Source organism: Camellia sinensis, chromosome 14 (genome assembly GCF_055761805.1).
Source record: "Camellia sinensis isolate YWXY chromosome 14, ASM5576180v1, whole genome shotgun sequence".
NCBI lineage: Eukaryota > Viridiplantae > Streptophyta > Magnoliopsida > Ericales > Theaceae > Camellia > Camellia sinensis.
Window position 1 is genome coordinate 99329456 of NC_138974.1, and position 14030 is coordinate 99343485.

The window sequence follows — 14030 nt, forward strand, 5'->3', positions numbered from 1 at the left end:
TCAATTTTCATAAGGAACTCCAAAATCGGGAACCGAATTGGAGTCCTGTCATCTCCTACAAGTTTCTCGTGCTTAGGCGGTCTTGTGCGCCAGGTTTCGGGCGAAACAGACGCCTTTTGGCGATTTCGGGGCGTCAACACCTCGAATTCAAATTTATTAACGTACTAATTTGCCTATAGAGAAATCTAGCTCTAACTCCCAAACCGGGAACCTGATTGGAGCCCCGTCTTCTCCCACAGGTTTCACGTGCCTAGGCGATCGTGTGTGCCAAGTTTCGTGCGAAACCGACGCCTTTTGGCGATTTTGGGACGTCAACACCTCGAATTTAAGTTTCTTAAGGAAGTAGCTTGCCTAGAGTGAAATCCGTCTCTAACTCCCAAACCGGGAACCTGATTGGAGTACCGTCTTCTCCCACAAGTCTCTCGTGCCTAGGCGGTCGTGTGTGTCAACTTTCGTGTCAAACCGATGCCGTTTGGTAATTTTAGGGCGTCAACACCTCGAATTCAAATTTCTTAAGGAACTAGCTTGCCTAGACCGAAATCCGGCTCTAACTCCCAAACCGAGAACCCAATTCGAGCCCCGTCTAGTCCCCCAAGTCTCTCGTGCTTAGGAAGTCGTGCGTGCCAAGTTTCGTGCCAAACCGACGCCGTTTGGCGATTTTGCGGCGTCAACACCTCGTATTTAAATTTCTTAAGGGACCAAATTGTCTAGACCGAAATCTGGCTCTTACTCCCAAACCGGGAACCCGATTCGAGCCCCGTCTTCTCCCATAAGTCTCTCGTTCCTAGGCCGATTCGAGCCCCGTCTTCTCCCATAAGTCTCTCGTTCCTAGGCGGTCGTGTGTGCCAGGTTCGTGCCAATCGAACCCTGTTTGGTGATTTTAAGGTGTCAAAACCTCGAATTCAAATTTCTTAATCACCTAGGTTGCCTAGAGTGAAATCTGGCTCTAACTCCCAAATCGGGAGCCCGACTAGAGCCCCGTCTTCTCCCACAAGTCTCTCGTGTTTAGGCGGTCATGTGTGCCAAGTTTCATGCTAATCGAACCCCGTTTGACGATTTTGGGGTGTCAACACCTAGAATTCAAATTTTATAAGGAACTACTTTTGCCTAGAGTGAAATCCGGCTCTAACTCCCAAACCGGAAACCCAATTGGAGTCCTGTCTTCTTCCACAAGTTTCACGTGCCTAGGCGGTCGTCTGTGCCAAGTTTCGTATGAAACTGACGCCTTTTGGCGATTTTGGGGCGTCAACACCTCGAATTCAAGTTTCTCAAGAAATTAGTTTGCCTAGACCGAAATCCGGCTCTAACTCCCAAACCGGGAACCCGATTCGAGCCCCGTCTTCTCCCACAAGTCTCTCGTGCCTAAGCAGTTGTGTGTGCCAAGTTTCTTGCCAAACCGACGCCGTTTGGCAATTTTGGGGCGTCAACACCTCGAATTTAAATTTCTTAAGGGACAAAATTGTCTAGACCGAAATCTGGCTCTTACTCCCAAACCGGGAACCCGATTCGAGCCCCGTCTTCTCCCACAAGTCTCTCATGCTTAGGCGGTCGTGTGTGCCAGGTTTCGTGCCAATCGAACCCCGTTTGGTGATTTTAAGGTGTCAAAACCTCGAATTCAAATTTCTTAACGAACTAGGTTGCCTAGAGTGAAATCTGGCTCCAACTCCCAAACCGGGAACCCGATTGGAGCCCCGTCTTCTCCCACAAGTCTCTCGTCTTTAGGCGGTCATGTGTGCCCAGTTTTGTGCCAAGCCGACGGCGTTTGGTATTTTGGGGCGTCAACACCTCGAATTCAAATTTCTTAAGGAACTACTTTTGCCAAGAGTGAAATCCGGCTTTAACTCCCAAACCGGGAACCCAATTCGAGCCGTGTCTTCTCCCAAAACTCTATTGTGTTTAGGCGGTCATGTGTGCCAAGTTTCGTGCCAAACCGACGACGTTTGGTATTTCGGGGCGTCCACACCTCGAATTCAATTTTCATAAGGAACTACTTTTGCCTAGAGCGAAATCCGGCTCTAACTCCAAAATCGAGAACCCAATTGGAGTCCTGTCATCTCCTACAAGTTTCTCGTGCTTAGGCGGGTCTTGTGCGCCAGGTTTCGGGCGAAACAGACGCCTTTTGGCAATTTCGGGGCGTCGAATTCAAGTTTCCTAAGGAACTAGTTTGCCTAGAGTGAAATCCGTCTCTAACTCCCAAACCGGGAACCCCATTGGAGTACCGTTTTCTCCCACAAGTCTCTCGTGCCTAGGTGGTCGTGTGCATTAAGTTTCGTGTCAAGCCGACGCCGTTTGGTAATTTTGGGGCGTCAACACCTTAAATTCAAATTTCTTAAGGAACTAGCTTGCCTAGACCGAAATCCGGCTGTAACTCCCAAACCGGAAACCTAATTGGAGTTCTGTCTTCTCCCACAAGTTTCTCGTGCCTAGGCGGTCGTGTGTGCCAAGTTCCGTGCGAAACCGACGCCTTTTGGCGATTAGGACTTGGCGTCACTGCTGTGGCAAATGCACAGCAGTGACTGTTGTGCTTCATTTTGTGATGTATTATGGGCTTATTTTTATGATCTGAACCGTTCATTTTGTAAGATTTGTTGAGTACTTCAAGCCTACTAAAAATCATATTAATCGGATATCAACAACTATATGATTGATAACCAAAAAAACAAACAAGAAGTTTTTCTTTTGAAAAATAGTATAAAAATATGCAATTCGATCATATAATTACTGGTATCCGATTAATATGATTTTTGGTAGGCTTGAAGTACTCAACAAACCCTAGAAAATGAACGGTTCAGATCATAAAAATAATCCCATAATGCATCACAAAATGAAGCACAAAAGTCACTGCTGTGCCTTTGCCACAGCAGTGACCCCAATTCCTTGGCGATTATGGGGCGTCAACACCTCGAATTCAAGTTTCTTAAAGAACTAGTTTGCCTAAAGTGAAATCCGGCTGTAACTCCCAAACAGGAAACCCGATTGGAGTCCTGTCTTCTCCCACAAGTTTCTCGTGCCTAGGCGGTAGTGTGTGGCAGGTTTCGTGCGAAACCGACGCTTTTTGGCGATTTTAGGGCGTCAAAACCTCGAATTCAAGTTTCTTAAGGAACTAGTTTTCCTAGAGTGAAATCCGGCTTTAACTCCCAAACCGGGAACCCAATTCGAGCCGTGTCTTCTCCCAAAACTCTATTGTGTTTAGGCGGTTGTGTGCCAAGTTTCGTGCCAAACCGACGACGTTTGGTATTTCGGGGCGTCCACACCTCGAATTCAATTTTCATAAGGAACTACTTTTGCCTAGAGCGAAATCCGGCTCTAACTCCAAAATCAGGAACCCAATTGGAGTCCTGTCATCTCCTACAAGTTTCTCGTGCTTAGGCGGCCTTGTACGCCAGGTTTCGGGCGAAACAGACGCCTTTTGGCGATTTTGGGGCGTCAACACCTCGAATTCAAATTTCTTAAGAACTACTTTTGCCAAGAGTGAAATCCGGCTTTAACTCCCAAACCGGGAACCCAATTCGAGCCGTGTCTTCTCCCAAAACTCTATTGTGTTTAGGCGGTCATGTGTGCCAAGTTTCGTGCCAAACCGACGACGTTTGGTATTTCGGGGCGTCCACACCTCGAATTCAATTTTCATAAAGAACTACTTTAGCCTAGAGCGAAATCCGGCTCTAACTCCAAAATCGGGAACCCAATTGGAGTCCTGTCATCTCCTACAAGTTTCTCGTGCTTAGGCGGTCTTGTGCGCCAGGTTTCGGGCGAAACAGACGCCTTTTGGCAATTTCGAGGCGTCAACACCTCGAATTCAAGTTTCTTAAGGAACTAGTTTTCCTAGAGTGAAATCTGTCTCTAACTCCCAAACCGTTACCGTTTTCTCCCACAAGTCTCTCGTGCCTAGGTGGTCGTGTGTGTTAAGTTTCGTGTCAAGCCGACGCCGTTTGGTAATTTTGGGGCGTCAACACCTTAAATTCAAATTTCTTAAGGAATTAGCTTGCCTAGACCGAAATCCGGCTATAACTCCCAAACCGGAAACCTAATTGGGGTTCTGTTTTCTCCCACAAGTTTCTCGTGCCTAGGCGGTCGTGTGTGCCAAGTTCCGTGCGAAACCGACGCCTTTTGGCAATTAGGACTTGGGGTCACTGCTGTGGCAAATGCACAGCAGTGACTGTTGTGCTTCATTTTGTGATGTATTATGGGCTTATTTTTATGATCTGAACCGTTCATTTTGTAAGATTTGTTGAGTACTTCAAGCCTACTAAAAATCATATTAATCGGATATCAACAACTATATGATTGATAACCAAAAAAACAAACAAGAAGTTTTTCTTTTGAAAAATAGTATAAAAATATGCAATTCGATCATATAGTTACTGGTATCCGATTAATATGATTTTTGGTAGGCTTGAAGTACTCAACAAACCCTACAAAATGAACGGTTTAGATCATAAAAATAATCCCATAATGCATCACAAAATGAAGCACAAAAGTCACTGCTGTGCCTTTGCCACAGCAGTGACCCCAATTCCTTGGCGATTATGGGGCGTCAACACCTCGAATTCAAGTTTCTTAAAGAACTAGTTTGCCTAAAGTGAAATCCGGCTGTAACTCCCAAACAGGAAACCCGATTGGAGTCCTGTCTTCTCCCATAGGTTTCGTGCGAAACCGACGCCTTTTGGCGATTTTAGGGCGTCAACACCTCGAATTCAAGTTTCTTAAGGAACTAGTTTGCCTAGAGTGAAATCTGTCTCTAACTCCCAAACCGAGAACCCCATTGGAGTACCGTTTTCTCCCACAAGTCTCTCGTGCCTAGGTGGTCGTGTGTGTTAAGTTTCGTGTCAAGCCGACGCCGTTTGGTAATTTTGGGGCGTCAACACCTTAAATTCAAATTTCTTAAGGAACTAGCTTGCCTAGACCGAAATCCGGCTATAACTCCCAAACCGAGAACCCAATTCGAGACCCGTCTTCTCCCACAAGTCCCTCGTGCCTAGGCAGTTGTGTGTGCCAAGTTTCTTGCCAAACCGACGCCGTTTGGCAATTTTGGGCCGTCAACACCTCGAATTTAAATATCTTAAAGGGACCAAATTGTCTAGACCGAAATCTGGCTCTTACTCCCAAATCGGGAACCCGATTGGAGCCCCGTCTTCTCCCATAAGTCTCTCGTCTTTAGGCGGTCATGTGTGCCAAGTTTCGTGCCAAACCGACGGCGTTTGGTATTTCGGGGCGTCCACACTTCGAATTCAATTTTCATAAGAAACTCCAAAATCGGGAACCGAATTGGAGTCCTGTCATCTCCTACAAGTTTCTCGTGCTTAGGCGGTCTTGTGCGTCAGGTTTCGGGCGAAACAGACGCCTTTTGGCGATTTCGGGGCGTCAACACCTCAAATTCAAATTTATTAACGAACTAATTTGCCTATAGTGAAATCTAGCTCTAACTCCCAAACCGGGAACCTGATTGGAGTCCCGTCTTCTCCCACAAGTTTCACGTGCCTAGGCGGTCGTGTGTGCCAAGTTTCGTGCGAAACCGACGCCTTTTGGCGATTTTGGGACGTCAACACCTCGAATTTAAGTTTCTTAAGGAAGTAGCTTGCCTAGAGTGAAATCTGTCTCTAACTCCCAAACCGAGAACCCGATTGGAGTACCGTCTTCTCCCACAAGTCTCTCGTGCCTAGGCGGTCTTGTGTGTCAACTTTCGTGTCAAACCGACGCCGTTTGGTAATTTTGGGGCATCAATACCTCGAATTCAAATTTCTTAAGGAACTAGCTTGCCTAGACCGAAATCCGGCTCTAACTCCCAAACCGGGAACCCAATTCGAGCCCCGTCTAGTCCCACAAGTCTCTCGTGCTTAGGAAGTCGTGTGTGCCAAGTTTTGTGCCAAACCGACGCCGTTTGACGATTTTGGGGCGTCAACACCTCGTATTTAAATTTCTTAAGGGACCAAATTGTCTAGACCGAAATCTGGCTCTTACTCCCAAACTGGGAACCCGATTCGAGCCCCGTCTTCTCCCATAAGTCTCTCGTTCCTAGGCGGTCGTGTGTGCCAGGTTCGTGCCAATCGAACCCTGTTTGGTGATTTTAAGGTGTCAAAACCTCGAATTCAAATTTCTTAATGACCTAGGTTGCCTAGAGTGAAATCTGGCTCTAACTCCCAAATCGGGAGCCCGACTAGAGCCCCGTCTTCTCCCACAAGTCTCTCGTGTTTAGGCGGTCATGTGTGCCAAGTTTTGTGCCAAACCGATGGCGTTTGGTATTTTGGGGCATCGACACCTCGAATTCAAATTTCTTAAGGAACTACTTTTGCCTAGAGTGAAATCCGGTTTTAACATTTCTCATAGATTAGCTTAGGGCCTTAATTAGGGATCAAGTTAGTTAAATAGAGCTTATGACTAATTAATCAAGGCTTAATTTAATTGATTTAATCTAATTAATTTAATCTGAATCAAATTTTAATCAAACTTCTCGTTACGCTCTAAAAATTATACCATTCATAACAAACTAGCCAATTTCGGTTTCTAACGTCATTAAGGCCTTCAATTTCAAATTATAACAGAAATCACAACAGATATTCCTACGGTTAATAGATATGAACCTAAAAATCATATTAAACACATAATAAACATTCAAATTCACACAAAGCACTTAAATAACATTCAAAACCAATGATTAACAGGGTTGTCACAGGATCAATATTGCTTACCAACAACAAAATGTTTACTGGATTTTATAAATCAGAATGGGAAAAATGGATAATCAAATTAAGTCACACACAGCTCCATAAAAGACAACTTTGAGGGTAGAACTTAATTTATATGACACAAAATACAACAATTATTTCGTTGTGGTGATAAAAAAACATACACAAGAATAGTAAAGAGAATCAAGTTCTACAGATATAAGTTGAGAATTCAAACAACTAAATTTGGCACAATTAATATGTATATATCTAAATATATAGCACATATTATGTATGTAAAATTACTAACCTTGTCAATTGTGGCGAAAATGGACATGTTCTTGAAATCCCTGGACCCGAGCCGTGACCTCCCAATCCCCAGCCGCCGAATCAGCGCAGACGACATCACTCACATGGTACAATGATGTTGGAACCAACAATAAGGCTCATTAAGGGTGATGACAGCGCCAACACCAAGCTGCTTCAACTGCAGAACATCCTTAGGGAATGGAACCGCCCCAAGCAGAAGATACTGTTTAAAAATCAACATAGAAATAAAAACTCAAATCAATAAATCATGATCCCTTTAATTTAAGCTCACATTCCATCTGTGCACCAAGAACACCAAGAAAATGAAATGTAAAGTAGTTGCATTGGTCAAAGTTTCACGAAGCTCTTCATTTTCTCCAATTCAGATAATCAGAATTCTAAGAATAACAGGCCCCATTATCCCATCTTTTTCCTACATTTTCTCCAGTAACTTAAATGCAAAGGAATTCTATTTTCTCAACAACCAAATGAATCATGAAGAACAATTTTAAAGCTCTACTGAACTACTTCACTTTTCAATTTTTTTTGTTTTGTTTTGTTTTTGTTTTTTTTTTTTTTTTTTCCAGCAGCAAACAAATCAAAGAAAAACAACTCCAGATACTATTACATACAGTGACAGTCATACAAGGTCTTTATTTTCTCTAGTAACCGAAATACATAGGAATTCTATTTTCTCAACAACCAAATGGATCAAGAAGAACAATTCCAAAAAGCTACTAAACTACCACCCATTAAAACAACACAAAAAATTCTTTTTCTTTGTAGTCCTCCATTTTCCCAGCAACCAAACAGATCAAACAAAAACAACTCCAGAAATTAAAACATACAGCAACAATCACAGTGATATAAACACAAGACCAAAGAAAACACAAAAAACAGATACAACAACATACACAAATATACATACATATATATATGAAGGGACTTAGAACCAAAACCTGATCAATTTGGTCCCACCATCTGAACTCAGCTTGAATCTTGTTCCGGAAAACATTGTACAGAAGGGTCGGGTAGAACAGGATCCGAGCCCCAGCTCCGACTAGCGCTCTCTTCGCACCGACCCGAACAATCATTCTTCCAGAAACATGGTCGTCACTGTGATTGTAACTCCTTCCATCAGATTCAACCTCATCCAACTCTTCGATCTTCATGTCACCGATCGTAACAGAAATTCAACCAAAACCACAACACTAACTCCGATTCTGATCAAGACAACCGCGAAACCTCTAAAACCTAATGATTCGATAATTGGGGATGGAATTTGAGTGGTCGAAAAACCCTAAATCGAATTGGGTGAAAAATACATTGATCGGAATCGGAAAAAAGTGGATTCGAGTGTGAGGAGACGGAAGAATTGCATGCGGATGTGAGCTTAATCGTAATGAGGAGAGAGGAGGATAGAAAGATGTAAGAGGACCGTTGCAATTTTGTGAGAGAAATGTACCGTTGGACGGGGACGGGGGCGGGGGCGGTGGTGAATATAGCCGTTGTTGGGTTGGGAGAATACAAAACAGTAACAATTAGGGCGTTAGGATTCTAGAGTGATCCGGCACGTGTCTTACTAATGGAATGAAAAGGTGATATTAATTCTCGTCAAAATGACATCGTTTTGGTTGGAAAAAATTATAAAAAAAAATAATGAAGAAAAAAAAATGTGAATAGAATGAGAAAGAAGCTTCAAACAGTATCATCATCATAGATTTTGATTTATGAGATCTAAATAAATAAAAAAGAAGATTAAATCGATTCGATAATAAGATTGTTTCAGATCTGTATCATCACCATCATCATCAAAAGATTGAAGAAAAAATGTGAACAGAATGGGAAAGAGGCTTCAAACTGTATCATTATCATGGATTTTGATTTGTGAAATCTAAATAAATAAAAAAGAAGATTAAATCGATTCAATAATAAAATTGATTCAGATATGTATCATCATCATCAAAAGATTGAAGAAAACCCGTGAAAAAAATGAGAAAGAGGCTTTAAAAGATTAAATTGATTCGTTGATAATAAGATTGATTCAGATTTGTATCATCATCATCATCATCAAATGATTGATCTAGATATGTATTTCTATATATATATATATATATTTACAGACCTCGCGAAGAAGATTAAATCGATTCGATAATAAAATTGATTCAAATCTTAATCATCATCATCATAAAAAGATTGATTCAGATATGTATTTCTAAATGCATATATGTATATTTACAGACCCCATAGTGCAAGCACCAAAGATTGATTCAGATTTGTATCATCATCATCATCAAAATCAAAGTGAGCAACAAAATCAGCAGATCCGATCAAAGGACATGAAGATCGGCGGAGGAAATCGGTGACAGAAGGTCTTCCATAGCTGACTTGAACAAGGGATGTTCATCATCATCATCAAGGGCTGATTTGTGAAGCACTAGTGTATAGATCAAGAATAAGAACCACTCACTATCCACTTGAATCAAAAGATTTCTAAAATGAAGTAGAGTCTCAACTCAAAATCAAAGCTCTGTCCCTTCTCTTGCTCTGGTCCCTTCTCTCTCTCTCTCAAACTCTCCCACGAACTAGTGAAAGCGAACCCAGAAAGCTGATTTCTATTTTTTGTTGTTGTTGTTTTTTTTTTTTTTTAATTACTAAGCAAAACGACGTCGTTTTGGCTAGTTTTATTTTGAACCGTTGGATCACTCACTTCAGGGATCACTTCCAGGAATCTCACTCTAGAGGATCCTGATACACAATTAGGCGCCTTTCATATGTTCGTACTCACTGGCAACTTAATGCTGACTACAACCCAATAAAATAAGGCAGAATTACTTAATCGTAGACTTTGAAAAAAGTTATTAACACTCACTGATTTTTTTCTAACAACGGTAAAGAGTACAAAAATTATACAAGAAAATGACATTTTTTGTATTGATTTCGGTTGCATGTGGTTTACTTTTGGAATTGTGATTCTAATAAATAAGAATAATATTATATGTATTAATTAATATACCAATTGATGATGTGATATAATTTAATTTAAGATATTTTTAGTATTTGTAATGTTATTAATGAGTGGAGGGTCAATAATAATATCATAACTAGTGTTGGTATACTAGTTAGTACACTAATTGGTACATATAACACTACCGAATAAAAAAAAATTCAAAATTCTTTTCCAAATGTGTAACCAAACATACAAATCACAATTTAATTCAAAATTCTTTTCAAAACTCACAACCAAACTCTTTTTAAAATTTTATTTAAAGAAAAATTTTAAAAGATATTTTTTTTATTTTATTTTTTAAAATCATGATTTGAGTGTAGAGTTGTATTTTTAATTATGAATTTTGAGTTGAGTTTTGAAAAGAGAAATTTTTGTTTGGTTATGAATTTTGAAAAGAGTTTTGAGTTGTATGTTTTTAATGTGCACTGTATTTTTTTAAATATATAATTTTTATTTTTTTATTTCAAATATTTGATTTTTTTAAAAAAATATTTTTTTAATATTTTAATATTTTTTAACTTTTTTTAAATATTTAATTTTTTTTAAATTTCAAAAAAAATTCGATCGCCATATATATCTAAACCATAACAAATTATTTGGTCAATACTTTAAAAAATAACAAAAATTATTTTTCAAAAAAAAATAAAAACAATATTTTGATTAAAAAGTTTGTTAATTGAATTTTGAATTATGTGTTTAGTTATGAGTTTTAAAAATAATTTTTGAATTGAATTTTGAGTTATGTGTTTGCTTCTAATTTGAGTGTGGAGTTATGTTCTGAATTTAAAATATTTACAAAATGGAAATAAAATATTTAAAATAAAAAATAAAATTTTCTTAAACATTAATTTCAAAATACAACTCAAAATTCAAAAACTTAAAACTCAAAATACAACTTAAAACTCTTTTCAAAACTCAAAATTCTTTTCAAAGCTCATAACCAAACAAATTTTTATTTTTTCAAAACTCAACTCATAACTTCACACTTAAAATCACAATTTCACATTTAAATCATAATTATAAAATTAAACTAAACAGATTTTACCCTTAACTCTTACACTCACTAATACACCTTGCACATACTCACACCTCTTCTCTCTCTCTCTCTCTCTCTCTCTCTCTCTCTCATACAGAGACGAAATTAAAATTTTATTACTACAGGAGTTAAAAGATAAACAATATTTTTTTACCGTATAGACAAATACACATATATGTACAGCATAATATATAAATTATATATATACACATAAAAAAAATTAAATATCATATAAACAATCTCTAATAGAATGAATAAATTTTTTTTAGAAAAATTACAGAGAATAAAAGATGAGAAAATAATGGGATATATATCTTTTATACTAAGATACTATTTTATTTATAAAATAATATATATATATATATTGCCGATCAAAAATATATATACATATATATATTTAGAAGTACTATGGCAAATAAAATTTTCACAGTGACAGAGAGGTCATGACCCCTCATAATCTTCTTCTAGTTATATCTATCACACATACACTCACCTCATTCTTTTAATAAAAAAAACAAAAATAAAATAAAATTTATCTTTATATTTTTAAATTTATTTTATTTTATTAAAATATATTTAATATTTAATATACAAATTCTATTTTTATAAAATTGATATTGTTCTAAAAATATATTTAAAATTTTAAAATGCAACTAATATTTCACATATTTAATAAAAATTTAAATTAATAATCTAAAATATATAAAAATTTATAGAATTAAAATAATTTGTATGATTTAAGTTAATATAAATACTCCCTCCGTCCCAAAATATTAGTCCCTTATTCCATTTTTCATTGTCCCAAAATATTAGTCCCTCTTAAAAAATCAAGTACAAAAATAATGTAAAATTCCTATTTTGCCCTTCTTTTAAATTAATAAACAATATAAAAAGTACAATTATGACATTGATATTCTCAAAAAATGTACTATCAAAAGGGTAATTTTGGTAAATTAACTTTTTTCAAATGCAATAATTGTACTACCAAAAAAAGTTGGATTCCCCAAAAGGGACCATTATTTTGGGACGGAGGGAGTAATAAAATTACTTTTCTAATTAATACATATATAGATATATATTGGTAGGAGAAAACTTGGAGAATTTTTTTTAAGGTCCCTAATAATAGTAATTTAGAGGATAAAAGATAAAAAAATAAAAAATAAAAAAAATAGTCATGCATAAGGTCCCTGAACAACATGGCGCGCATTTTTAATTATTTCGTGGACCAAAATACCCTTCACAAAATCAATACAAAGACGAAACTGATTCCGACGACTGAGTTCCATTCCAAGTATCCAACCATCTTCACGAACAAGAGAACTGCAGAACTAGGGTTTCAATATCGTCTCCACCATCGACATTAGAGATTCGTTATCTTCTGCAAAAATCATTCTCATTCCTTCCTCACAAATTTCTTTGACCCCGTTTTCACTGTTCATCGTCATCTCAGTTCATCTTCGTCACGTCGCATCTTTATCTCAGGATATATCAGCTCGCCATTAAAGTTTCATCCTAACTCTGGTAAGTTTTTCTACAATACAATTAGATTTTCTCTAGAAACACAGTTAATTGCATTTTATATTAACCTTCCATAAATTAGGGTTTCAATTTCGTAATAAAAAGCTACATGAATTTGAAAAAATTTATTTTTGTGTGTTTTGAACTTATTCTTAAACATGTTTGTGTGATTTTATCTGTAAATTTCTCTGGCATTTGAATTTCTCTGATTTTTGCTTGATGTATGTTTCTTCTTTCAATTTTCTCTGGCATGTTTATTTTGAAAAAAGCTATTTCTCTCTGTTTTCATCTTATCCTCGAACATGTTTCTGTGATTTTGTCTATAAATTTCTCTGCTTTGTAAATTTCTCTGTAATATGTATTTTTAATTGGAATGTCTATCTTTCTCTGGAATGTCTATTACTCTCTTGTCTCTGTCTAAGTTTCTCTGGTATTTATAATTTTCTCTAACCACATCACTTTCCTCCCTTATGTGTCTCTATCATGTTTAATTTTCTCTAGTTGTGTATGTAAATTTCTCTGACATTTTAATATTATGGACTATGTTTCTTCTTTGAATTTTCTTTGACATATTTAATTTGAAAAAAAGTTATTTCTTTATTCTTGAACATGTTTATGTGATTTTGTCTATAAATTTTTCTGCTTTGTAAATTTCTTTGGAATATGTATTTTTCTCTGGAATGTTTATTACTCTCTTGCCTGTGTCTAAGTTATAATTTTCTCTGGCCACATCACTTTTCTCCCTTGTGTGTCTCTATCATGTTTAATTTTCTCTGCTTGTGTATGTAAATTTCTCTGGCATTTTAATATTATGGACTTAAAATTTTCTCTGGAATGGAAATTTTCTCAAGAATGTGTAATTTTCTCCAGAATGTGTAATTTTCCCTGGTATGTTTATTTTGTTCAATTCTTGGTTTCAATGTGGTATAACTTTTAGTGGCATGTTTACATTACTTTGTTTATTTTATCTTGCTAATTGTGGAATGGAAATTTTCTTTCGCTTGCAATGTTTACTTTTCTTTGTCATTCATTTTATGTGCTTGCTAGATATATGTTTCTTTTTTCAATTTTCTCTAACTATATTTTACTTCTATATGTAATTTTAACAATTATTGAAAATTTTTTTGCCATGTTTATGATGTTTTGTTGATTTTCTCTAACAATGGAAATTTTCTGTGGCTAGATGTATTCCACAGGAAAACAATTAGCCACCTTAGTTTTCTTCCTTATGTGTAATTTTCTCTGACATGTCCAATTTTCTCTGGCATGTTCAATTTTCTCTGGGATTTAATGTTGACATCTTTATGTTTTCATCATTGTCTAGAAATAGCAAAACATAAAAACAGCAAAACACCAAGCAAGAAACATAAATTCTCTCAGTCTTCTTATGATCTAAGATAAAAAACTAGCAGCAAAACACCGGAAACACCAAGCAAGAAACAGAAACTCTCTCGATCTTCTTATGATCTAAGATCAAAAGCCAGCAGCAAAACAC

At 37.1% G+C, this 14030-nt stretch overlaps 2 protein-coding genes across 2 annotated transcripts in view; both read right to left on the reverse strand.

The window, feature by feature from the left end:
* The window catches only part of LOC114270374 (calcium-transporting ATPase 3, endoplasmic reticulum-type), a 213573-nt gene extending 205023 nt beyond the window's left edge, over positions 1 to 8550 (reverse strand). The window contains 2 exon segments of the mRNA XM_082905147.1: positions 6973 to 7194; positions 7931 to 8550. The gene's annotated coding sequence lies outside the window, so the exon portion shown is untranslated.
* Positions 7072 to 8143, reverse strand: LOC114278335 (phosphatidylglycerophosphate phosphatase PTPMT2). Its single transcript, XM_028220353.2, has 2 exons — positions 7931 to 8143; positions 7072 to 7194 (listed from the first exon to the last, which is right to left on the reverse strand). The coding sequence occupies exons 1-2, from the start codon at positions 8141 to 8143 to the stop codon at positions 7072 to 7074; spliced, it is 336 nt and encodes a 111-aa protein (XP_028076154.2).
* Positions 8551 to 14030: the final 5480 nt, after the last annotated feature.